A 14,185-nucleotide genomic window follows, 5' to 3' on the forward strand; every position below is an offset into this window, starting at 1 on the left:
TTCTCGGATTGGCCTGCCTAGTCGCAAAGTAGGGTGCGAGTGCAGCAATCCGGGTAAGGCAGCTCCGGATTCATGTAGGCCCCATAGCGGCAGGGTGGTCGCGGGATGCTGACTCCGAAACTGGGCACGGGCTCTATTAGTTACACTACGAGGAGTCTCTGAGACTAACCACTCACCTGTGGAACACGGCCCTGCCGTTGATTCCGCACACAATTTGACGGCAGTCGTGCGTGGGATCCTTGATGCTTACCCCCGGGTCGAGGATGAGTTTCGGGTTGATGGTGCACTTACCGGGATGTTCTGTGTATGGAAATCGGAGAGTGACATGTGCTGCTGCAGCTACTGCCGTCTGCACTCACCAGGATGATTGTAGAGTCCTTGTCATTCGGCTGCTTTAACCGCGATTAAGAGGCCTGACAGGAGCGTGATGGACAGCCACCAGAGAGATGTGGCCATATTTAAGCTAAAAATTGTCTTTCTCTAGAGATTTTTTTAAAAAGTACTACAAATTTTTGAATTTTTTTTTGCATTTATTGAATTGGAAAGGTTACATTTGCTTTTTGGCAAATAATTTTTATTGGCTGGAGTTTTTTTTTTAAGGATGGTCATGATGTTTCAAACTATTTAAATTTCAAAAATATTTTTAGGATTTTTTTTAAATTTCATTGCAAACAAGAGGAGCCCGGCAGCAAGCGGGATAATAAAGTCCAGTGTCTACGGATTTATATTCGCAGCCGCTTGGCACTATCTTATCCTCTGAGCACCTAATTTGAACATAGATCTCTTATTTATAGAATCGAGAAAAAATTAGTAAGTATAACTTACGTATAGACCAATGCCCAGCCATCTCTCCCGCATTCGATTCGACCGCACTTTGCGGGATGAGGAATAACATCGCCATCTTTGATTATTTTCTGGTCATGTTCTGTGTTGATTACGCACTTTCCAGGATAGTCTGAAGAATAATAAACCAAGTACCCCATCCACTGATTACTGCTTTAAATAAAATAATTAATCACCACTTACTGGAATCTGAAAATATTTCGTAATTAATGGTTCCTAAAACGTTGTGAGTCAGTATAATTAGTATGAGGACAACATAAAGAGTGGATTGAGGCATCCTTTCGTAATATGTCGCTGCTGGTGTGTTTCAGGAAATTTCACTAAAAGATTCGATTTCTGAGCTGTCTGCCTGTGTCTGTGTCTGTCTGACAAGCGCCTGGCCTGCCTCGTTTACCGATTTCATATGCGCATTTTAATTGAAAAGACAGCAGACATGCACAGGATATACAGAGTGCTGGCTCTGGCCAGGATGGGAGCTTGGTGGTGATGAGGTTATCGAATATGTTAATCCAGTTATATGCAGCTGCTTTGCCGATGTGACATCTGTTGGTGTTGTTGCATAATTCGATTAAGTGACGCTGCATCACTGTGTCTGTTGTGTTCCCCAGTTGAGCTTCTCTCCAATGTAAATGTTGGTTTGTTGATGGAAATCTGCAATTATTCAGCCAACCGAAATCTAGACGAATTTGTGAGCCACATAATTGATGCATCTGTCTGCTATCCACACACATATATATAGTATACATAGATTTGATCTGTCGGTCTCTGTGGGGTTAGGTTAGGACCAACATAGATTCTGGGTGGTGTTTCGCTTTGATTACATTCGACCTGGCCGGCCAATTAGCAGTGGTGCGGCCTCCATTGTTCGCCAGTTGAAATTAATTGAATCGAGTGGCCTCAGCTGGGCTGGGAGCTTGCACTTCCATGAACTCATCTCGACCCGTTTGCCGGACTAATTAACCAATACACTCGAAGTTCAAGCAAACAGGTGAAAGCACCCACAACAAATAAGTGCCACAGGATAAAGTGAGAAAAAAAGGAGCATTGAAACTTGATGCTGTTCAAACTTTGTAAAGGTTTTCTTTGCAAAGGAAACTCATAAACAGTACTTAATCAGTGTAATATTACAAGATATTTGAAAAGAATTCCCTCTATATATTTTACAAAAGTTGTGTAATTATATATTAGCTCTTTTTTCATACAATTTCCATTCTCCGCACCTGGGCCAACAAATTCCTATTTCCGCTTTGGCATAAATAAAGGCCAAAAATATTTGGATTGATAGAGCCATAGAGCTATGTAAACACGCATACGGATAAGGTATTTGCATATATAAAGAATCAACACGTATTCGCGGCATAAATAACAAATTGGCCAGGTGTAGATATTGCTCGTATTTGTTGGGCTCAACAGAGGTGTCCAAATAAGGGTCAAATAAGGGTCCCTTCTATTTCGGACAGAGAGAAGTTAAAGTTTTTCCACCCACCCCAAGAGATGTAAGTCCTGTCTGAGGGTTTTCCTGCCTGCCACTCACATTTTGGTCTGTTTTATGGTCGCACATAAAAACACACATCATTATAATTTCAATGATATTAAAGTCCATATCAAAGTGAATGAGATACAAGCGATATGCTTTATTTTTATTGCCATTTGGGCGGCTCTCGTGTTTCGGTTTTTGGCCTTTGCATTATACTTTCAGCGCTTTTAATTTTTCGGTGACCCCACTTTCTCACCTGTTCACCTCTGTCCGTCTTATATACATACACATACATCCAAATTGTTTCCTGTCCCAGTCTCCCGGGGAGAGACTCGAATGTGTCTGCGTTAAAAGGCCAACGGCCATGTGTTTTATTCGGCATTTATTTACGTTTCGGGGCTACAAAAAGAATATAAATAAATAAAATAAAAGAAAAATCGGAAAAAAGGGCGAGAAATATATACACGATGCAAGGAATGCTTTTAAGCAAAATAATATATGTACATATCGCTTTATATACTCGTAACTCTAGCCTTGTCCATAGTTTAGAATCTGGAAGGGGCAACAGATATGACACAGAATAGGAATATGTCAAGGTCAATTCTTGTAGTGTACTACTACTATATTACTTCAATTAAATTATAATTTTCTTTACCATCTGATCTGGCAATTCATTGGCATTCGGGCTATTTCATTCACATTAAGTATACGCAGCGTTTTCTAAAAATTCACTCGAGCGAATATAATGTATTGTTTGGAACACGATTTGCTGGACTGGCACACCCTCATTATATATATACTATAAGTGCATTAAAATTATGAAATATTCTATAGAGACTCGCTTCACTGAATAATTCATGGACAAAAATAAACAAATGAAAAATACAATGAGTGGATCAAGTGCAGTCAACAAAATAGCGTTGTAGTTTATTAAAAAAAAATCAGATAAATATGTGTATAAGGATAGATGGTTGAAAATTGAATAAAAATGTATAAAAGCTTTTCAAGTGATTAGCTAATCTGTGGCATGTATGTAAATTCTTGCCAACTGCAGGCATCTTTTGTGGCAAGCAACCTTGAATTTTTGTTGCTGGTGGTTGCTTGTTTGTTTGTGCTCATTGTTGTTGCAGTTTCTGTTGTTTACGACAGCACCACACTGAGTTATTAAAATTTACTTGTACAATTGCATTCTGTTGCACTTCGAACAGAACAATACTCTCGAAAATAGATCTCTGTTTTGTGTCGGAAAACCGCAAATATATTATAAACATTTAAGTAACGAATTGTAAAGGTGAAAAGTGTGGTAACTAAAAATACTTTCAAGAGGGGGAAAATATTAAAATTATATTATTAGAATAGCTTTGATCTATTTGAATGAATTCTGATACATTTTCCTTCATTTTTTCAGGTGAGTAAAATTGGCTATCAAGAATGCGAAATTGAATTTCTAATAATGTAAGTCGATTCATTCAGTTTTCCAATTAATTAATAAAAGCGAATCAAGCCCGACACGTTTTCATTTTACTCCCTGATAGCTCTGGAATTAGTTTAATGTATTCTAAAAGTTGTACTCCCTCCTTACCCTTTGTAATTGTTTTAGGGAATTATTATCTGGGATCAAAGCGATATCAAAACGCTGTAAGCCGAAGGATAATGGACTTGTGGATACAGGTCTCTCAGCCGGCTGGCTGTTCGTCTGTCTGTGTGCGACTGTGAGTGTTAACCCAGACCCAGGAATTTATCCTTGGCATTTAACAATGCTTGACTTGCCCTGCCACTCTCTTGTTTTTACAGCCAACGGTAGTTGCTGGTCCTGGGCTGTGTTGTTGTGGCAACCGCGAAACTGCGCTTGTTGAATTATTTAAGACACACAAGTGCGCACCACCCACTGGGGAGTACAGCGCCGCAGCCGCCCAGCTACGTCCTGCCCGCCCCGACGCTGTGGCATCAAGTACAAGGATAATGCCAAGCAGATAAAAGTGGCCGCAATGTAGCATACATTAAGGCGTCGGCGGCGCCAGTGAAGTCCTCCTCTTTGGCAGCGGCAGCTTGATTATGTCTCGCGATTCGCGGCTCAAGTCACTCCACAGAGCCTGGCCGCACAAAAAAGAAATTAATTAATTTTTAAGCGTAATTAAATGCAAAGCAGCACTCTGCCGCTCCCGAACCACTCCTGCCTCAGCCCCGAAAGCCTCTTGGCCAAAACAACATGCCTGTCTACACTGAAAGTAATCATTTGTCTCTCGTTCTTATTACTAGAGGATTTCCTGTCTTATCTATGGCTTAGATATAAGAAGATTCCTATAAGGAGACTGTCGCTTTAATATTTAAGATTATAATAATTAGCTGTTTAATGTTGCAAAAAAAATTTCTCAAGGTGTAGGTCGAGTTTGCTTTGTTTTTTTTCGGCCCTGAAGAGGCAAGGCTAACACCCATCCGGGCAAGGACGCAAAGGATGCGCGCTTCTGTAATATTTTTCGAGACCCGAACATTTCTTGAAGGAAGTGATTTCTTTGAAATGAATTTCTGGCCTTTCCTTGCCAAACATTTTTTCTTTTTTTTTTCTTCACGCAATTAAAAATTCCACTCGAAGCCGAAAGCCGAAAGCCCCTACCCATCAAAAAAAGAAGGTTATCCACTCGAGCGCAGTTAATGGGCTTCGAGTTCGGTTTCAGTGGGCTTTCTTTTTATTTTATTTTTCATCCAGTTTTTTTTTTGTATTATTTTATATATTGTTTGTTCTGGTTCTGCGAGTGATTGGCAAAGGGCAGAGCGCCCCAAGGTGGCAGAAACTTTGTCTGCCATTGACTTTTGCATGTGGGCTGGTCCAATCAACGCCCAAGAGAACCGAAAGCAGTCAGGAGCAGAGTTTCAGAGTCCAAAGGACCAAAAGTTCAATACGAGACCCCTGAGAAACCGGAGAGCCGACCACTGCCAACAACAATGGGAACCTGAAGTCTGGAACCTGGAGCCCACAGTCTCACCAGATTCACATTCAGTTTTGATGGCTCGTTTCGTTTCGTTTGGCTTTGCTGCTTTTGGTCAATTTCACTTTTATGTGTGTAGTCATCAGCTAAATGCCCTCCCAATACTATGTATATCCTGTGTGCGTGTGTGGGCCATGTACATCTGAAATGTACATATATATTTATGTAGACAACGTGCTCGTGTCGATTTGTTGGTTATTTTTAGGCGTTTGTACACAAAACAAAGGCAAAACCCAATTCAAACAAATCGAAACGAAACAATTACGCGCCATAGGCTCTCAGGAACTGTCAGAAGATGCCTAATGGACTCAAAAACCAATCGATACATTAAAATATGAAATACTTGAAATAAATTGAAACAAAATTAAATATCTAAATGTTAAATACTTTTAACCAATTCACTGCTTGATTCACGGCTATTTAAATTCAACAAACCGATGGTAAACCATTTTAATTTTCAATTTCCATTATTAATTAATGTATTTTTATATGATTCGTGTCTCCATGTGGCCATCTCTTATTCTTTATTCGTTCGTGGCCCAGTTCATTAATGGACGGGCATCGACTGCATCGACACCTTCCACCTTCCACCCTCCAAGCTTCAACCTCCAACCACCCACCGGGCTGCACAATTCAATTAAATTTATGCCATTGCCAATGCCAGTGCCCGTGTGTTTGTCGGACTGCATCTGGCCTTACCCCATCTCCGCGCCCAGCTGGACGTCTGTAAATACATTCGCCACACGAATGTCAATAGCTGTTTTAAGTTAATTAATCAAAGCTGAGCCAATTTTTACCTAACGTTTACCCCATTGCGGTCTCTGAATATTTGCGGTCGCTTTCGGTGATTTGATTAGTGCTTAGTCAGCTATGTATTTTTTTAGAGTTTTTAGGTCAAAGTTTGCCAGTGACATCAAACAACAGAGTAGAGATATATATATTTAAATATTTTCAAAACATATTTAGTAACCTTCTCGATTTCCTCCGCGGACTTATTTGGCTCATCTTCCGCTTGAGTTGTTTTGGGATTTGTTTTGTGTTCTGGGGCCTTTTTGGCATTTTCCTTCTGCCTTTAGACATAAATCGGACTTTTTGTAATTTAAACGCCATTACTTTTCGAATTTCGTAAACAAATCGGGCGGCAGAAGGCTGATTTTCATTGGTACTTCAAGGTGAGCATTTGGTCAGTGTTTTGCATTGGCATTTTCGAGTTAATTTCAGGTTTGGGGCTGAGGCACGTGGCACGGACCCACTAATTGCCACTTGAATGTGGGAAATAAGAAGACTCACAAGCAATGAAAAAAAAATGGAAAATTCTGGGACCAGGTCAAAGCCAGGCCGAGTCCTTTGTCAGGCCTTGGCTTCCAAAAACGAAGGAAGAAAAAGAATCAAATTCACACATTCGCACGACAAAAATGTGGCACAAGCTGGCAGGGCTCGGCGACACAATTGTCCTTGCAAGGACACACAGCTGCCACGTCAACGTCTTAGCCAAGGGCTGAGCTGGTGCTGGTGCTGGTGCTGTTGCCGCCACGGCTGCTGGAAAATATTGATCCATTTAAAAAGAAAAAAAATGAAAAATAAGAAAATGTTTATAGCCAGGTGAGCTGGCGAGGCGAGGCGTGGCATTTATGAATTTCGACCGTGTGCGGGCCTCCACGTTGCGTATACGCGATGTTTATTGATTGTGTCTGATGTCTGATGCCAAACGATAGACATAATTCTTTCACGGGGCTTTGCCCTCAAAGGTGAATTCTCTAAAGAAAGACACAGATCACAGCGTTACCCTTCTATTCCATAGTCTTTACAAATATCCCATAGCAGTTAAATGGATAAAGTTGCCAGCTTACTTTCAGGTCTCGGCTCTCCGCTGCAACAGTTTCCTGCGCACAATTATGTCCAATTTCCCGTCCTTCCAGCCCCTCTTTTCCCAACGCCCATGGCCACCCTAAAGGCGAAAGTTCAATTTCGTATTCAATTTGCCATTTCCACAGTGATAGCAAAAATTGCCAATGCCAGAGCTCCAAACAATTTGAATGTTCTCATATTCGCATGGCCACTGCGGATGGGCTCTGGGATGTGTCTGGCTGTGTGTGCGTGTGTGTGCTTTTATCGCCATCGACTTTGTTGCCTGTTGGCAACGGGTCTACCTGTGTATACTCCATGTACCCCACAGGTAAGCGATAACACTAACACACCCAAAGCTTTGCTGACTGACAGGTGAGCCGCCACCGCCGACGTCGCCGCCAAAATCGTCGACACCGCCGTCGCCCTGGGCTTCGGTTGCAGCGACAAAAGCGCGTGGCAACGGCAACGTGTCGAGCATAAGTAATGTTTATTTTTTATGTATTTTCCATACATATTTCCGATCGCTTTTTTCGGGGCTCTACATGCATGTAAAACATGGCTCACAGGAGGCACGCCAACGACAGTTTCCACACAGGAAAAATTGCCCAAAAACGAAATAAAAAGTGCGAGGAATGTCGATTAGAATTTGAAGAAAATTTGTATCAATTTTAGTATTTTCACAAACAAAAAAATTTCAAATTAAAGAGGCCCTTTAAAGCTCGATATTCTGCTCTCAAGGAAACTCCTTATCGTTTTGTTTTTCCTTTCTTGCTTTTCTGACATTTTCCATTTCTCGGCAATATCCCAGATTTCCGAGACGTAATTAATCGACATCTTATGCCCTCCATTTTCTTTCCTTGAAATCCCCATTTGTGGGTCAGCATCTGGCCAAGGTTACTCGGAGCCCATTCGCCAAATTATCTCTCCGTGTAATCGAAACGACAAGGAGTCCATAGTCCGTGTCAGTGTCCGTGTCGGACGGAGCACGTTCGGTGACCGGATGTATGCCAGCATGCATCGGGACAGTGCACAATAGAGTATGGGGATCATATGGAAATACAATTTAAATAATTTATATCCAACGAATGGGGGAGAAACACATTTGAATGGGTCTTAAAAAGCATCTGCTGTTACTTATGCATGCTTAATAGCCGAGAAAAATTTGCAAAATGCCAGCAGCGTCTGTCGGTAAGAGCTCCAAACGCTCCAGGTGATGGACGCCCACATCCAAACTGTGGCCCAAACTCACATCACTCATACGCCACGTGCAGCTCCGTTCGCCCGCCTGTCTGTCAGTCAGTCAGCGAGTCAGCCAGTATCTCCTGTCTGCTCCATTCTGCATGACGTTTTTAATTAAAAAATGTTAATGTGGAAGCTGCTGCAAACTTTGGGTGGCAAGCTTAAGTGGCGCAGCACAGCGTATAAACATTTTTATTTCGCAGAATTAACTCACGACCCATTGTGCGAAATAATAAATACAAAAGAATAAAATTGCAATTCATGGATGCCCTAAGGGAGCAGCACCCGAGCAGTCTTCTCTCGAAATTATTTTGTAAACAGGAAGCTAAAAATAGTTGCCTCGGGGTGCACCCTCTCCGCTTAAATGCTTTATCTTCATTAATTTGTCGTTGATTTGTCTGCCTGCAGGCCATTTATCAATTGTAAGGCACTCTATGCCACATAAGCAGACACAGCGAAGCGCAACATGCAACTCCCCAAAGTATGCTATGAAAAATTGCACCGAAAACAGTGGCAGAGAGACATTGTGGCATTCAAAAGATATTGGCCAATCGAGCGTGGCAACCACAGACTGGGGCCGATAGAGGGAAACCCCGGAGGGGGCAGGCGGCACACAGATACTCGAAAATGCTATTGTTTGGATGCAAGTGCAGGGGCATCTGTGTGTGAGCAGAAAATCAAATTAAGTTATCAGATAACCGTGTAAACTCTGCCAAGCGTTTGCAGATTGAAAATGAAAAGGATGAGGAATGGAAAGGAGGTCCTTTTACCTTGATATTTGGGCACAAATACGGGGACAAACATATCAATGGAAGGCCGAGTGAAAAGAAATGTCTGCAAAAAGTAGAGCGAGCCGCAAAAAAAAAGGAAAAAGGAAGCTGGAAAAACTAGTTTGAAATCGGCAAAGCAATCAGCCTTGGCAGTGCGTTTATGTGTGTGTGCGTTTAGAAGGATGTATAAGCTTCACTGTGTGAGTGCTGCATAACTGTCATGGCAAATCGATGGCGTTAAGCCTATGCCACTAAATGTGGCATAAACTATGTAGGTTTACTAGAAAAACTAAAGTGAATATTCAAGCTTAAAGAATGTGCTCTTGGAAAAATATGAAAGAAATACATCTGTAATTGTTTTGAACGCCATTTGAAAGCCCTTCTTCATGACTGACTGAAATATGCCTGAGTAAATAATCTGCAAAGCCTGGAAAAACTTGACTTAAATATATAGGTCACAAAACTTTTTGAAATATGTTGACTTGCTTGTTTCCAAGTTTCTTCTGCAGATGCAGTTCCTGTCAAAAAGCAGTGCATAAGCTTGGCTTAATGCATTTAAGCAAACCTAAGCCTGTTGGGGAGTCCTTCTCTATTTTCTATTTTATTATTATTATGCGACACGTTCACATGCCAACACGTTCGGCTGCACCCACTGACCTCGAGTGCCTTGATTGCGAAAGTGTCAAAGGTTGCGAATGATATGGTTTTTTTTTCTTTCTATATGTTTCTATCGAAGGCCGCGGGAAATGCGTTTATCCGAAACGGGAAATGTCACAAAATGGCTGCCGTAAAGGGAAAATTGAGAAAATTGCAAAAAGCCTGTCAAGGCTGGGTGGGTGGTGGAGAAAAGCGCCTTAAAGTGCTCAACAATTGCGGCGAAAAGGATGTGGAGCGAACAGAAACAATGGCGGAGGGCAACTTAATGTCAACAGCAGCGCCAGAATTCCCTGCTCAAGTTAATGATACTCATCATTATCAGCGAGGTAACGCCCGAGCGGCATCTTATCGCACACACACTCACATTCATTAGGACACGCGCACGCATACGCCCCGTTGCCCAGACCCGCCTCCAGGCTCCGCCCCCCGAGTAAGCCAGATTGCGTATACGCCCTGTTTGCCGTCAAGTGTTTGTGTCGCGGACTTTTAAGGTCTCCTCCGGTTTAGGTCCCTCAGCAGAGTGACAAAAATATCGAAGTGAACATTTTCCGAGGGCGTGGGGTGCGAGGAGTGGGCGTGCACTTAAATGTGTTTTTGTTTTAAGTATGCACGGAGCACGTTTTAGCAACGGCTTCGGTTCATTTTAAGTGACGCTTACACGGCACGACATCAGGGCCTTCTGCCCCCCAAACACCCACCCCATCCATCCCCGACCTCCTCCTAACCACCCCTGGCATTGCATAACTTGTTGCTTTAGTTTGTGCTTAACTTTGCTCTCAATGAATTTTATAGTTTAGCCTGCCAACCAGCCAACATCCTGAGAGCTGGCTCGTCCTTGCTTATATAAAATCGGCACTCGTCCTCGGCCTCTATCTATATCCGCTGGTCGTCGGCAGTTGCCTGTTGCTGGCTCTTCTCTTGGTCCGTTGTGTGCATTTGGCTTTTAAATATTTAACAAGCACAATTATTGAGTTCACTATGGCGAGCCGGGTATTGAATTAATTCCTAATATTATGCTGAAACTCTCATTTGTGCTGAGTTTTGTTAGCTACTTCTCGTGGTGAACAGCAATTTGGGATCTGCTTTCTAAACTTTATCTGGGCATTTCAACCGATATGCTACATTTTAAGATAGGTAGGTAAGGTAATAATTTTTACCCATTATTTAAAGCAGATTAGTAGTGAATTGATCCACAAATCGATTAAGGTATTCCGCTCAAGGATCAGATGGAAATAGGCAAAGATATGGCCTTCGCGGTGGGTGATATTCGGCTCCCATGAGTTTTCAGCATTTTTGAAGGGGACCCATCAGAAAAATGGACAAAAAAATGAAAAAATATTTTGTGTCCAGATTTTGATGCAGATTAATAGAGAATCGATCCACAAATCGATTAAGGTATTCCGCTAAAGGATCAGATGGAAATTGGCAAAGATATGGCTTTCACGGTGGGTGCTATTGGGCTCCCTTGCATTTTCAGCATTTTTGAAGGGGACCCATCAGAAAAATGGACAAAAAAATGAAAAAATATTTTGCGTCCAGATTTTGATGCAGATTAATAGAGAATCGATCCACAAATCGATTAAGGTATTCCGCTCAAGGATCAGATGGAAATAGGCAAAGATATGGCCTTCGCGGTGGGTGATATTCGGCTCCCATGAGTTTTCAGCATTTTTGAAGGGGACCCATCAGAAAAATGGACAAAAAAATGAAAAAATATTTTGTGTCCAGATTTTGATGCAGATTAATAGAGAATCGATCCACAAATCGATTAAGGTATTCCGCTAAAGGATCAGATGGAAATTGGCAAAGATATGGCTTTCGCGGTGGGTGCTATTGGGCTCCCTTGCATTTTCAGCATTTTTGAAGGGGACCCATCAGAAAAATGGACAAAAAAATGAAAAAATATTTTGTGTCCAGATTTTGATGCAGATTAATAGAGAATCGATCCACAAATCGATTAAGGTATTCCGCTAAAGGATCAGATGGAAATTGGCAAAGATATGGCTTTCGCGGTGGGTGCTATTGGGCTCCCTTGCATTTTCAGCATTTTTGAAGGGGACCCATCAGAAAAATGGACAAAAAAATGAAAAAATATTTTGTGTCCAGATTTTGATGCAGATTAATAGAGAATCGATCCACAAATCGATTAAGGTATTCCGCTAAAGGATCAGATGGAAATTGGCAAAGATATGGCTTTCGCGGTGGGTGCTATTGGGCTCCCTTGCATTTTCAGCATTTTTGAAGGGGACCCATCAGAAAAATGGACAAAAAAATGAAAAAATATTTTGTGTCCAGATTTTGATGCAGATTAATAGAGAATCGATCGACAAATCGATTAAGGTATTCCGCTCAAGGATCAGATGGAAATTGACAAAGATATAGCCTTCGCGGTGGGTGATATTGGGCTCCCATGCATTTTCAGCATTTTTGAAGGGATCAGAAAAATTGACAAAAAAGTGAAAAAATATTTTGTGTCCAGATTTTGATGCAGATTAATGGAGAATCGATCCACAAATCGATTAAGGTATTCCGCTCAAGGATGAGATGGAAATTGGCAAAGATATGGCTTTCGCGATGGGCTCTCATGCATTTTTCAACATTTTGGAATGGTTTAACTTTATTAAAATGTCATGAACTGTCAGAAAAAAGGATATCAATTAATTTTAGTTAAGAACGCTTTTGGGTCTTCACACATACTTGAACGTTTGCTATTTTAATAGTCGTGAAATGGCATTAAGGTTACTTATTTAAGCCTCGCACTTGTTGGCCAATTTAGCAGCTGTCTAAAAGGCCAATCAGTCCTCCGCATAAATGTGAATGTGTGAATTTTTATCAAATTGGCACGACCAAAGACTGACCCCTGACCACTTAACGGCAAAAAGGCCTCCACTGACCTCCGACATCAATTTTTACACGTGCTGTCAATCAGTTACGCCACCTCCGTTTAGTTAGCGTTCCCGTCCCGTGTAACCTCAACCGAACACACCAAGCCAATCGACCTCTGACCCCACAATGTGTTCTCCTTTCTATCCACCTCGATACTCCCCCTTTCACCAAAACCTTTCGACATACCTGCTGACAGCGTGTTTGCCGAGAGGGTTGGCATGAAATTGCTATGAGATTTCTGGGCCAGGTTAAAATGGTTGAAAAATAAAAGGTTACACAGGTGCTGCATGGGATAGGATTTGAAAAATTGGAATATTTTGAAGCTTTTTTAAAACTGAAACACAAGCTTCTCCAAAAATGGTCTAAAATATTTACATTCACAGTTAAAGTAGAATAAAAACTCTATCCAAAGTAATCCACAGGCGAGTCCTACACAATAATTTGCTATTCATTGTGTGGGGGTTTCTGTGGTTGCCACGCACCGGTCCCCCAGCAATGTGCCGATTAATCACATTAATTTGTTGCCATTCGCTTGCAAATTTTTGGTATCGATTTTTGGCAGTCGCTGCTCTTGGCCACCCACAATGGGCCACGAAATTTATGCAAATTTATGCTGGCTAGAATTCGGCGAGTCCTTGCATCGTTGGGACTGAATAAAGGACCCAGGCTCAACAACGCCCGCAGTCGACTGAGCAAACATAATTGTAACTATTTTATGGCCAGCTTGCCAAAAATTATGTTAAGCAGCGAGCGGGCCAGTAAAAACTGGCAACAAAACAACAACAGAAACTGGATTGTAACAACATCATCATTAACAACAACCAGGACAACCAACAAGAACAACAAACATAATAAAAGCATTTTAAAAATCTAATTAGCTGCTTCAATGGGGAAATTAATTAAATAAGTTTTTGCAACTGCCGTCGATGGTGCAAAGTTAATTAAAAAAGAAATGTTGACACATCCACACGTGCACACGTGGCGGGCGTTTATATGTTGGGGCCAGGATGTCTGTGCCCAGGACCAGGAACTGAAGGATAAAAGTGTGAACAACACCTTGGGGAAATATTCCTTACAGTTAGTGAGTTAAGCGAGTTATTGCAAACTTTTCCACTCTCCAACGGTTAAAGTTATCAATGCTTGACTAGAGTTGTAAATAGATTTGAGAGTTTTCAAAATGATAGTTTAGTTATCCCTTTCTGTTTGCCAATAAAATATTATCTCAAATCAATATCAGCTATCTATCTTATCTATATTTTATGTTTGAGTGAGTTATAGTCGCAGCACTAATCAAATTTTACTGTGGTACTTAATCAAAAAGTTAATACAAACGACCAGCTGTATGAAAAACCATATAGGTTGTTTTTCCATAAAAAGCCTCTTATCAAGAAAACCATCAATGCCATCAATATGGCATAAAAAATTGCTTATGAAAAATCTGGCATAAGGAAGTTGTTTGATTAAAAGCGATAAAGGCT

General features: G+C 41.4%; 2 protein-coding genes across 2 annotated transcripts in view; one reads left to right on the top strand and one right to left on the bottom strand.

Annotated features, from left to right (window-relative positions):
• The window catches only part of LOC108123989 (uncharacterized), a 36,589-nt gene that overhangs the window by 8,597 nt on the left and 13,807 nt on the right, over nt 1-14,185 (top strand). The gene's annotated exons all lie outside the window — the stretch shown is intronic.
• Nucleotides 2-847, bottom strand: LOC108123941 (uncharacterized). Its single transcript, XM_070276939.1, has 3 exons — nt 826-847; nt 177-300; nt 2-120 (listed from the first exon to the last, which is right to left on the bottom strand). Exons 1-3 carry the CDS (start codon nt 845-847, stop codon nt 18-20), a joined length of 249 nt encoding a protein of 82 aa, XP_070133040.1. The 3' UTR covers nt 2-17.

This window comes from Drosophila bipectinata, chromosome 2L (assembly GCF_030179905.1).
Source record: "Drosophila bipectinata strain 14024-0381.07 chromosome 2L, DbipHiC1v2, whole genome shotgun sequence".
Classification (NCBI taxonomy): Eukaryota; Metazoa; Arthropoda; class Insecta; order Diptera; family Drosophilidae; genus Drosophila; species Drosophila bipectinata.

Coding starts and splice junctions, on each gene's coding strand:
- LOC108123941 (XM_070276939.1), bottom strand. CDS start 847: ATGGCTGGGCATTGGTCTATAC. Junction 301..825: donor GGCTGGGCATTGGTCTATAC/GTAAGTTATACT, acceptor TTCCATACACAG/AACATCCCGGTAAGTGCACC. Junction 121..176: donor GGCAGGGCCGTGTTCCACAG/GTGAGTGGTTAG, acceptor GCCCGTGCCCAG/TTTCGGAGTCAGCATCCCGC.